Source organism: Cibotium barometz, chromosome 11, assembly GCF_041138505.1.
Source record: "Cibotium barometz isolate CiBa-2024 chromosome 11, ASM4113850v1, whole genome shotgun sequence".
In the NCBI taxonomy this organism is placed as follows: Eukaryota; Viridiplantae; Streptophyta; class Polypodiopsida; order Cyatheales; family Cibotiaceae; genus Cibotium; species Cibotium barometz.
Window position 1 is genome coordinate 13939408 of NC_141056.1, and position 13158 is coordinate 13952565.

A 13158-nucleotide genomic window follows, 5' to 3' on the forward strand; every position below is an offset into this window, starting at 1 on the left:
ATTTGATAAATTGGTAAAATCCACTTACCTTTGAGGGTGTGCTTGTTATTGTGCACACTGGATGTGTCTTTGGTAGCTCTTTAGTCTGGCACTCATAGCATTCTGTGCAATCCTTGACGTGTACAGTAACCTGATGCAAAAAATATTATTTTAATCACAACCAGGAAGACTTTTTGAGGTTCAATAAAGACTTGTTGCAAGCCAATTTCAAGCCAACTATGCCCCACTGATCAAACTAGCAGGAGCAAGGATCATCTTAAGGTACACTAAAATGTATGTTGTTTTTGCTTTTGACTAGTTTGTGTAGAAGATTGCGTGCTTTTGTGGGTGTGGGTGATGCTTTTTTGCGTTGCTTTTTTCTATGAGATGTTTTGTGGTGCCGATGGTGTGCATGAGAGCGTGGATAAGATTTAAAGGCTTCCCAAGAAACCAGTTTAGAGGCTTCTGAAGCAATCAGTTGGACCAGGACACTCTAAATCTCAACGCCTCCATGGCCCATCTGCCCATTTGAGTCCACATAACTCTCAAAGCTGAGCAACCCTAGAAACAGTGCGAGGGATTTTCCACATTGAACTTGCACCTTGGACACCTACATGAAGCCATGCCCTTTGTAGTATGTAGTAACTTGGATCCCAGACGCACGGCCCTTATTGAGGGGAAGAGATCTGCCCTGCAGATAACTTTGCATATACTGGACCACAAAAAAAAAAAAGCCGTTTCGTTCTACATAGCTTGTCCAATTCTTTTGGTTGACAAATGTTGTCCCAGGCTGTTCAATGTAATGGCTTTTGGTGACTCTATCACACACTTATGCCCACAAAGGGGTTATGCCTCTTTATATAGACAATGTGAAGGAAGGCTATGGCCTAGATCAAGTAGCAGCTCACTTGGCCACATGCCCACATGCCTTCTCTACCTCTATGTTGCATGCACGAAAGCCTTGCTGCACTGATGATGCTTCTGATGCTTTTGATGAAGATGATGCTGATGATGACCTACATGTTGTCCTAACTGATGATTAATCAAGGATTAAGACTGTTAATGCTGGAGATTAGCCATGGCACGGGCGTGCACCTGACATCCCCTCCTACTAAACTTGATGACGAGGTGGACACTGTCATCCTTCCTCCCTAGACTACTGATTTTGACTTTGACCTGCTACTTTAACTGACTTTGACTTTGACTGATATTTTTGTCTGAAGACATACACTTCTGATCTCCACTTCCAAGTCTTGCTGAAGAACTGAGCATCTATTCCATTGTCGTCCCCATGCTTGCTTTTCCCTTACCCTTAACACAGTATATACCTACAGATTGTAGAATGGAAATTTGGTCACATTTTATGTCATCAAGAAAGATTCTCTTATGAAGTAAATCCGTTTATGTGTAACAAAGGACTTGAAGCCAAAAGTGACTACAACTCAAGCTTGGGAGAAGCTACTACTATTGGCCTAGCAGAAAGGACATTACGCTATATGTTCTAGAATGTTTGAACTTTGGTTTGTTAGTAGATCAAGTTTGATCGACAAAAGCAAGTAGGATTATTGCACCCATTGAATGTTCTATGGAAGAGTATTGCTATGGATTTTATCTTTGGATTGCCAAAGTCAGGGAATGATGGTATATGGACCTTTTCAAGTTACCAAGAAGATCAACCATGTATATTATCGGTTGGACCTTTCAAATCATTGGAGGATACATAATGTCTTCCTTGACAGTTTATTGAAACCATATACGGGACCTTCCCCAGAGGAGCTTGTATTGGAAAAGGATATGAAATGGATGCCAGAGGAGTACTTCAAGGACTATCCAGACATACTTCGAGCTTATGAGGAAGCGGTTGGTCCAGATATATTTGAAGTACAGGCGTATGCGTCTTGCAATCAAGACACATTCAAGAGGGAGGGATTGTATATATATTGGAATGGAATTGATCATTGTCTTGCTTATATAATATATACCTAGATGAATCCAGGAACATGCCCAAATTCACCTTTTAGGAACGTGCATGTTATATACTCATGGCAGTCAATCCACAAGACTATATAACTATCAACTCCATTATGCATAGTATGGACTAGATACTACGACATCCCCACTTGGTTACTTGGACCCTAGTTTGGGTGGCAACGATGCCAAATAGCACAAGGAGCAAGATTTATATTTGGGTGGTAACAATGGCAGATGACCCATTCGACAAGCCTTTGTGCTTGAACTTCATAGTCGGGCGATCATTGTGACCAGATAGCCCAGCTGACTAATGATGAACAGGCGAGCCAGGCGAGCGGTCATTGCGACCAGATAGTCCAGACGACTGTATTGCATTTCACAGTCAGGTAGTCATTGCGACCACATAGCCCACATGACTGTATTGGATTTCATAGTCGAGCGATCAATGCAACCAAATGGCCCAGATGACTACTGATGAACTCTCGGGCAGTCCTAAATGGCCTTGAGGATTGACTGAGCGGTTTTCTTTGGGAGCCAGATAGCTCAGCACCGGTTTTCGATGAAACGAGATAGGACAATCCATGAACATCAAAAACCAGATAGGACAATCCATGAACAAGAGGATCATTACTTGTGCATTGCATATTCATGTATGTTTGAATTTCTTTGACTTTGTGTGCTATTTTTGATGTGAATGATGCATACCTATTTGTTGATGAGCTTCTGTCTAGTTTTTGCAGGAGGTAAGTATGCATTTATATTAGCTAACACATGCGACCGGCCATATCAACAACAAAGCTATTAGTTAAAGAAAAGACATAGAGATGTTGCCAAATTAGCAGATGACACCACAGATAGATTTGAGGAAGACCAGATGCACAGACAAGGCTAGTATCGGGAATATATGGATGTACTTGAAACATATGGAACACTTGTATTCCGCAGTTGAGGACAACTGCGATATAAGAGGGAGGGAATGTAACTATTTGGCCCTCCTAGCTCTATTCACATGATGGAACCCCGACAGGTAGATGAGAGCATGAGAACAAGAACCATGAAGTTGCCACAAGGAAAAGCACCAGTTTTGGTCAAAAAGCAAGGAAAAGCAAAAAAGTCAAACTGAGTTGACCGCGAGCCAAGGGCACCATTGGCAAGAGGAGACTGAGCCGGACCAGGAATCTAAAAGCCGCTTTTTCAAAAAGCACCTCTAGGGCCAAAAGCAAAGCCCTGAAGCTAGAAAAGCAAAGCTTAAGAACTTTGGAAAAAGCTGCTGTAAGCCCAACGGAGCGTGCAGTGACAGATACAACCACATGTATGACAAATAAAGATAGAGAGAGAGGAGGAGGAGAGATAGATGGGAATAGGCGTTTCACACGATACACCACGCTGAGCGGGGAACAGGCCCTGCCCCCTCTTCAGGAATTTATTTCAGGAACAATCCACGGGCTTTTCCAAGCCAGGACCAATACACAAATAAAAACAATATCAAACAGAAGTGTCAATGTCGAGATCGGGCTCAGTTGATGTCGAGGCACGAGATAATTGATGCCAAGCTCACCACGAGGATGACCCACAAGAGTCTTATACCAGGCTAGTACCAATATCCACGTCTAAACCAAATTCTAATGCTCTCAAATACCCACTAGTATCTCTTCACCAAATATGAAGAAAGGGAATCCAAAAAGGCACACACGGTGGTGGATGCTGATAGACAAAAGTCAGTTTAATGAGGCAGTGACTGAATGTGTGGCTGTGGACGACTGAATGGCAGAAGGAGGCGGCGCAAAGTGGCGGTTAGCTGACTATGCTGCTATCAGTCGCTGAGCAACCAGCGGTGGCGAGGTGGCACTTCAAGGCAGTGCAGGCAGATCAAGGTGAAAACTTTCTGAAGGTGGCGGTGTTGTGCTGTTGCATAGGGTGGCGCCAGTGGAGTTGGACAGCAGGTGGCGTTGTGCGGGCAGAGCGCCGGTGGTAGCATCTGAGGCGGGGGACTAGTTACACAAGGCGGCACTTGCTGCAATGCAGGTGGCGGCGCACAGAGCAGGGGCAACGACTGAAGACAGAAAGCGGCGCACAGGGCACAGCCGGTGTCACCAGCCTGGACATTTTCCAATATGAAAAGGGTCTCGTGGACTCCAGAATGTCTAAATATTTGGAAAGTACAAGCTTTGGGAACGGGGGATTATCCTAGAATACAAAGAACACTCCTCCTAAAATTTAGGAGAGTTGCAATTTTTGGCCCAACTCCGATGAAAATTCTGTTCGTGTCATTACATCTCGAATTGAGCAGATACCAAGAGTTGGCAAAGTGCCTATTACAGAATGTCTACTAGTTGGGATATTTTTAGAGGTAAAGATTATGGGAGAACCCATCTCTTAGATTGGGACATGTGGTAAGAAAGTGGATCAAAGTGAGACTAGTGGCCTCACACTTGTCAGAAAGTGGATCAAAGGGAAACAAGTGGCCTTACACTTGTCACTCCAGCTATTGTGTGGCTCTCCACTTGTCATCATAGCCTTCTCTTTCCATTTTCACTCATGGAAGTCCCAAATCTATAAATTGGAGCCCTCTCTCTTCATTAATGGAGGCTCTCTTGCTGCACACTACCCTCTACCACCGTTACAGGCTGCCCTAATGATGGCTACTCTCTCTCTCTCTCTCTTGAAGGATGTCCATGAAGAATACCAGCTCTTGGGGACTGTTTTGGAGGCTTCCATCGCGAAGAAATACTGAATGCAAGGGTATTTAATCATTTTATTATGATTTCTGGCCACTGTACTTCTTGTACCAATCCTTGTACTTGTTGTACCTGCTGTACCAGCCACTGTACCCACTGTACCAGCCATTATACCTACTGTACCAACATTTGTACTTGTTGTATCGGCCACCGTACCAACTGTACCAGCATACCTACTATACCAGCTATTGTACTTGTACAAACTGAATGGAGAATTGTACTTGCTGTAAAAGCTCTATTGCATGAAGACCCGTGGTTTTTGGAGAAGAATCAGTACCCACACAGAGATATATGGACTATATTGTTGGCTCGGCATTTCTACAGCCTATGTTCCGGCTTGGTTGCCTCGTGTTGGGCTGTGTTATGGCATTTGTATATGGATAATCCGGCATCTCCCGTGGGGAGAGTAAGGCCCTCAAAGCTTGTACATGATATTATTCTCCTTAGGTAAGGCCCTCAAAGCTTGTACATGATATTATTCTCCTTAGGTAATAAAATACTCCAAGGGGGGGGGGGGGTCGGCCCATTCCAGCCTCTTATGTGGTGTCACATGTGCAAGCTCCATTTTTAGCATTTGTGGATGTTTTGTCCAGCTTTTATGTTTTATGCAAAGTGATGATGGATATGTGTTCAGGCTATGGCCATGTTTTAATGTTTTAATATGCATTCATGGTATCAACAAGTGTGTCAAAGGCCCTAGTCCCCCGCGCACCGCCGCGAGTTACAACCGGCACACAAAAGCCGGAGCAACGGCCGAGGCTGGCGCTGCAAGGGTGGTAGCTGCCAGTGAAGGTGGAGATAATGAGCAGCGTGAGGATTTAGGGAGAAAGGATGATATGGGCGATGGTTTCTTCACAGATTCTCCCTCAAAGTTCTCCACGAGTTTCTATGCCTCATCAAGAGGACACATGCTTCTTATATACTGGAGGGGGTCCATGCTTTTGCCACACTTTGCTTTTGCTTTATCTCCTAGCTTTTGTTCTTGATTTATGCTTTTAGAATCTTCAAGGCCTTGCTTTTTGGCCTTGGAGCAGCTTTTTGCAAAAGCGGCTTTTAGCTTTTTTATCCAATTCGATGCCCTCTTTCCAATGGTGCCCTCAACTTTTTGGTCAACAAGGTTTGAAGTTTGCTTTTTCTTGCTTTTTGACCAAGACGGGTGCTTTTTCCAATTCCAACTTTAGCAACCCTATTTCCATGTGTCCATCATCTTGTCCATGTGTCCAGACATGAGTTCTATTATGTGAAAAGAGCATGGAGGACCAAATAGTTACATTCCCTCCCTCATAGATCACAGTTGTCCTCAACTACGACATGCATATGATCACGGTACTAGCCCCATCTGGTGCTCTTGTGCATCTGGTCTTTCCTCATATATGTGGTGCCTTCTGCACCTCTGGCAACCTCTTTATGCCTTTCTTTGACCAATGTCCTTGTTCTTGATGGTACATGTTCTTCATAGCCTATCAGGGGTTAGCTATAATAAATGCATACTTACCTTCTACAAAAACGAGACACAAGCTAGTCAACAAACAAGTATGTATCATTCGCGTCTATTGGGTATTCCAGGTACTGACCAGGTAGTCTGGAGCCCAGTGGATTATCACATGCCATAAATCCAAGCATTGTCCATGCATCAAAAACAACACACAAAGTCAAAGAAATTCAGACATACATCAGTATGCAATGCACAAGTAACGCTCCTCCTGTTAATGGATTGTCTTATCTGGTTTCATCGAAACCGTGCGGAGCCATTTGGTAACTAGGACCGCTTAGTCTACCCTCAAGGCCATCTGGTCACTAGGACTGCCCGAGAGTTTATGAATAGTCATCTGGGCCATCTAGTCGCATTGACAGCCCGACTATGAAATCCAATAGAGTCATCTCAGCCATCTTGTCACAATGACCGCCTACTGACTACGAAATCCAATACAGTCATCTGGGCCATTTGGTCGCAATGACCACCCAACTGCGAATGTCCAACATATCTGGCATCGTTGTCGTCCAATGGATCTTTTAGCGTCGTTGCCTCCCATATACAAATCTTGCTTCTTGGGCTTTCTGGCATCGTTGCCACACCCAAACTAGAGCATATCCAATCAAGACCATTACATAAGCAAGATAATGATCAATTCCATTTTAGTATAAATATATACAATGAAGAGGGCATAGGGCTACAATCCCTCCCTCTTAAATCTGTCTTGATCACAAGCTATACCTCAAATACATCTGGACCAACTTCTTCCTCATAAGCTCGAAGAACATCTGGGTAGTCCTTGAAGTATTCTTATGGCATCCATTTCACATCCATAGGCGAATAGTTCTTAAACTTCAAGAGGAATTTCCTAACCACTGTCCTTCCTCTTTTTCTCATGGAATGGAATACAATCTGTTCCGGCTATAAGATTTCTTCTTGTTCTTCCACTTGTGGTGGATCCTCCAATACAAGCTCTTTGGGGATAGTCCTGTATAAGGCTTCAATAAACTGACATGGAAGGCATTGTGTATCCTCCAATGATTTGGAAGGTCCAAACGATAACATACATCATTGATCTTCTTGGTAACCTGAAAAGGTCCATAATATCTGGGGGCAAGTTTGGGTTCCTTGAGCTCCTTAGCTTTTGACTTTCTAAGTCTTGCTTTTTCAAATCGCAATAACACCCAATCCCCTTCTTCAAAAGTGACCTTCCTTCTGTGCTTGTCTGCAGCTTTCTTTTGCTTAGCTTGAGATGTCTCAATAGCCTTCTGAACCTGTGCAAAGGTCGTATCCAAATCTCGAACAAACTCGTCCACATGGAAGATCTCTTCCTTGGTCTTCAAAATAGGCACCAACAATGGTTTGCCATAAATAATCTCAAAAGGAGCTATGCCTGTCAAAGAGTGAACAATGTTGTTATAGGCAAACTCAACCAATGGCAAGTACTTCTCCCATTGATCCTTTGCTTCAAGAGCATAACACTTTAGCATATCCGAAATAGTGAGGTTGGTAATCTCACTTTGCCCATCTGTTTGAGGATGATAAGCCAAACGGCGAAGAAAAACTCAGCTTTGCCCCCATGTTGTCAAAAAGTGCTCTCCAAAAGAAACTGGTAGTTCGAGGATCTCTATCCCCCACAATGGATTTGGGTAATCCATGATGCTTAAAGATCTGTTGAATAAACAATCTTGCCCTATGATCTGCACGGATGGTCTTCTTCACTGGAATGAAGTGGGCTTGCTTACTGAACCTGTCAATAATAGTCCATATTCCATCATTCCCAAATCCTGACTTTGGTAATCCAAATATGAAGTCCATAGCAATACTTTCCCATGGAATGTTGGGAATTTGCAAAGGTTGTAACAATCCTGTGGGCTTTTGTCGATCAAACTTAACCTTCTGACAAACCAAGCATTCTCAAGCATATTGCTCAATATCCCTTCTCATGCTATGCCAAAAGAAATAACTTTCCAAGGCCTGAGTTGTTGCCATGCTACCTCTATGTCCCATATAAGGTGGGGCATGGCATTCTTCCATTACTTTTGGTCTCAAATCCTTGGTCACACATAAATGGATTTGCATCATTAGAAACCCTTCCTTGATGACATAAGAAGTCATCAAGTCCTGGAACCTGTCCCAAATGTCCTTGAAATCTTCATTTGTAGCATAAAGATCTTTCATCGTAGTGAAGTCCAAATGATATCCCATGGAAACTGCATGGGTCATGGGTCTTCGAGATAGAGCATCTCCTACTTTGTTGTCTTTCCCATGAGTATACATAATCTGAAAATGAAATTGGGCCAAATAGCTAGCCCATCTTATATGCTTTTTTGATATCTTCGGTTGAGACATAAAATACCTAAGACTTTGATGATCTATCTTGATAACAAACTCAACACCCATAAGATAGTGCTTCCAAATCTTCAAGGCATGAATGATAGCCATCAAGTCTTTCGCGTAAGTGGGTGCGGTCTTTCCGGCTCCTTGAAGTCTTCGACTCTCATAGGCCACGGCATGGCCTTCTTGGTTCAAGACTACTACTCCAATGCAATCTCCTGAAGCATCACACTCTAGCACTAATTGCTTCGACAAATCTGGAATAATCAATACCGGTCCTTTGCAAGCATAAAATTTTAGTGCTTCAAAGGATTCTTTTTCAACTTTGGTCCACCGAAATCCCACAGCTTTCTTCGTCAAATCATGTAGTGGACTTGCCTCCCTGTCTCCTCCACGAGAAATCGACCAAGTAGCTCTAGATCCTTCTGAGATAAGCTTTAGTAGCTTCAACTCCTTCGACTTTGGTGGCTCAATAGTTGATGAAATCTTCAAACATTTGAGCCCTTCTTTGGTCCCGTTCCCTCTTGGTTCTCCAAGCAAGGAATTCGTTGTCTCTGAGAGGTCTAAACTACTAAAAGTCATGGTACTCTTCTGATGTCATGGTTGTGGTCTCATGAGAAATAGGCTGTCGGCCTTGGTTCCCATCTTGAAATCCTGGATTGGCCTCATAGTTGTTTCCTTCATTAGGCCCTTGGTTTCCCTCTGCTCTCGACATGGCTCTGTCACCCCAAGAAAGTTTCTTCAAGAGAAATCCTTGCTCTGATACTACTGTAAGCCCAACGGAGCGTGCAGTGAGACAGATGCAACCATGTGTACGAGAGATAAAGATAGAGAGAGAGAAGAGGGAGAGATAGATGGGAATAGGGGTTTCACACGGTACACCACGCTAACCAGGGAACAGGCCCCGCCCCCTCTTCAAGAATTTATTTCAGGAAAAATCCACGGGCCTTTCCAAGCCAGGACCAATACACAAATGAATACAATATCAAACAAAAGTGTCAATGTCGAGATCGGGCCGAATCGATGTCAAGGCACAAGATAACTAATGCCGAGCTCACCACGAGGATGACCCACAAGAGAGCAGGGGCGGCGACTGAAGACAGAAAGCAGCGCACAGGGCACAGTCGGCGCACAGAAGGCAGAGCAACGGCAGAGGTTGGCGCTACAAGGGTGGTAGCCACCGGTGAAGGTGGAGATAATGAGCAGCGTGAGGATTTAGGGAGAAAGGATGATATGGGTGATGATTTCTTCACAGATTCTCCCTACAAAGTTCTCCACGAGTTTCTATGCCTCATCAAGAGGATACATGCTTCTTATATACTGGAGGGGGTTCATGCTTTTGCTACACTTTGCCTTATCTCTCAGCTTTTGTTTTATTTTCTTGCTTTTGCTTTGCCTCCTTTCTTTTGTTTTAATAATAGTCAAAGTTCTTGATTTATGCTTTTAGAATCTTCAGGGCCTTTCTTTTTGGCCCCGGAGCAGCTTTTTGCAGAAGTGGCTTTTAGCTTTTTGATCCAATTCGATGCCCTCTTTCCAACGGTGCCCTCAGCTTTTTGGTCAACAAGGTTTGACTTTTGCTTTTTCTTGCTTTTTGACCAAGACGCGTACTTTTTCCAATTCCAACTTTCGGAACCCCGTTTCCATGTGTCCATCATCCTATCCATGTGTCCAGGCATGAGTTCTATCATGTGAAAAGAGCATGGAGGACCAAATAGTTACACTGGCCATATTTGAATAATATTTAAAAAAGTTTTTTTTTTAAGACAAAGGCAAAGTAAAAACGGAAAAGCAAAAGCATGATAGCTTTTGGCAAAAAGCAGGACCGTATAAAATAAGGGTGAGCCTCTCTGGAACACCACGAACAAGCACGTGAAGACCATCGATCAAGGCTTGGGGATTTACATCATCAACATCATCGTCCAAAATCTCGTCGGCTGCCTTCGTACAGCTGCTGCAGTCGCCGACTGCTACTATACTGTCTTTTTGTGCCGCCTACACAACCTTCGCCAGCTTCTGCCACCTGGGACCAGCTGCGCTGCTGACACTTCTACCAACCACCTGCACCACCACCCAACACTACTAACTATACGTCGCCTCCTATTGCTGGTTACCTACACCGACAGTTGCTGCACCTTCTCGCCGTCTACACTAGCTTTCACAACCGCCAGCGCCAACCCCTCATCACCGCCAGCGCCTACTACCCTCACCAGTTTGCGACCACCTGGCCGCCACTTGAAGAGCAGCATCGTCACTGTTGGTTGTCACCTGCGCCAGTACTAGGCCGTCTGTTGCTTGTTGTGCCGCCTCAGAGAACCTGTGAGCTACCCGCCCCAGTACCTCCGCCTATTGATTAAACCGCCAGTTGACACCCGCTTGGTTGCCTCCAACAAAACCTCCGCCAGCTGCTGTATTGGGGCACTGACTAATTATACAATGCTATCTCGTGATCCTATATTGGTTCATACACATCTATACAATCTTTGTGGATTGTATTCTACATCCTGATTGGGCAACAAACTCCCAGTTGAAGCTCCATCATATATGCTTATTCCTTGTATACCTCATATACAAACGTGGAGTTCTTTGGGTTAGGACTTGAATTTTGATTTGGAATTGGATTTGGATATTGGATCTGGTACTAGCCCGGTGAGAGATTCTTGTGGGTCATCCCCGTGGTGTGCTCGACATCAGAGATTCCGTGCCTCGGCATCGACTTCTACTTGGATTTCTACATCGACATATTTCTTTGATTTTGTATTCAAAGGTTGTATTGATCCTGGCTTGATAAGCAAGTGGATTGTTCTTGAATAAATTCTTGAAAGGCGGTGGGGCTTGTTCCCCACTCAGTGTGCGTGTACTGTGCAAAGTTCCCTAAACCCCTCTATCTTATTTCTCTATATCTCTATCTCTTGGATACATGGTGGAATCTGTCACACGGCATGCCTATTTGGGCTTACACCTCCACCATGTCGGGAGAGACATCGCTTCAAGATGAAAGCCAGCAGGAAGCTATGGAGACACGAAGCTTCCAAAGCGACACACCAAAAGAAAGTGCACTTCCGCCAAGCACAGAAGAGCTCCTAAGGACAATGATGGAGCAAATAAATTCATTGAAGATGCAGCTTGCCGCAAAAAAAGAGAAACCCAAAGAGGCCTCTCAGGTCTGGCAAAAATGGTCTTCAATCTAGAGGAACAAAGAAGAAAACACGCAAATAAATTAATTGTAGATGCAACTTGCCATAGAAAAAGAGAAACCCAAAGAAAGCCTCTCAGATTGGCAAAAATGTTCTTTGGTCTCGAGGAACAAAGAAGAAAAGACGACGAAAGACGTAAAGAAGCAAGAAGAAAAGTTGAAGAAGAAAAAAATAAAGAAGAACAGAGACATGCGGAGGAACAAAGGGATAAGGAAGCCACATGCAAGTATGAGGAAGACCAATGCCGTCGAGAAGAAGCCGACCGAGAGTTCTAGCAAAAGACTCAACTAGGAGGCTATGCAAATCCAGCATCAGCAGACAATGGCATAGATTTTGGCATCCCTCCCCAAGATGGCTCCACTGTCCTCCACCACCGTCATATGAACTTCTCCAAGCTTTAGTAAGTATGATTGTAAGTGTGATCATCTTGCTATTACTCAATTCATTCATCAATTTGAAGCACACTTTCCTTTAGCTAAAATTACAGATCCACAAGACAAAGTCCATGTGGCAGCACCCCAACTCACTGGGGAAGCTGTTACTTGGTGGCAGCATTGGTCACAACTTCACACAGACTCCTTCACAAGCCACTTCCAATTTGATTGGGCTACTTTCGTGGCTAACCAATCTTGAGGACGAGTTTTACAAACTCACTCAGAATGGTTCCCCTATTTGACCTATTCCACAAGGTCATTACCATCGCCCAGCAGTTGGATATTTCAAAAGACAACAAGTTAAAACAATTCATTAGAGATTTAGACACAAACATTTAATACCTCGTTAGGAATTTTGAGCCTCGGACTTAAGCAAGGGCACTGACCCTTGCTCAAAATCAAGAACTAATGCTAAACGGAGGTAAGCCCAAGCAAGTACAGTTTAGTCCTAAGCCCCAACATCAGTCATCTACTAGGGTAAGGGGGGGCTCAGAACAGAAAAGACCAAAAGGACAAAGAAAAATTCTCAGATATGGCCTTTGCCTGGTCACATGAAGAGCAACAGTGGGTCGGAGGAGTGTTCTGTTGAAACTGTAGCTATGACCGGTGCCTCCATGGCTACCGAGCAATAAGAGAGATTGCACGCCCAAGAAGACTCCTGAGGAAAAAGCAAAGGAACAAAGGAGGGCATCACTGGAGGTTACCTCCAGTCGGATGAATAGACACAGTACAGGGCAAAGAACCGTTGTTTCTTCTACCACATTGTGGGACACGGAAAGAAGAATTGCACTAAGTGGCAGGCTGAAAAGTCTGCCAAGGCACCCATTTCCACAGTAGCGACCATAGCATCCCCATCCACACCTCCGCTATCAACCTCTAATGATATTCAGCCATTGCCCGCTTTGAATTCGGTACCACCAATGGTAAGCAGGAGACTAAGGCACCTGCAAGGGGACAGGAGTTCATTGTCCTCTTCCACATGGGCAGTTCTGAGGATGCCACCTCTCTGCAGTTGGCAAACAAAATGAGAT

At 44.2% G+C, this 13158-nt stretch overlaps 1 protein-coding gene across 2 annotated transcripts in view; it reads right to left on the reverse strand.

Annotated features, from left to right (window-relative positions):
* Positions 1-13158, reverse strand: part of LOC147633791 (SUMO-activating enzyme subunit 2-like) — a 40065-nt gene that overhangs the window by 16632 nt on the left and 10275 nt on the right. For both annotated transcript variants that reach the window (XM_086804835.1, XM_086804833.1), the window contains one exon: positions 29-130. In XM_086804835.1, coding sequence (XP_086660961.1) covers positions 29-130 — 102 coding nt within the window. The remainder of the gene's footprint in view (positions 1-28; positions 131-13158) is intronic.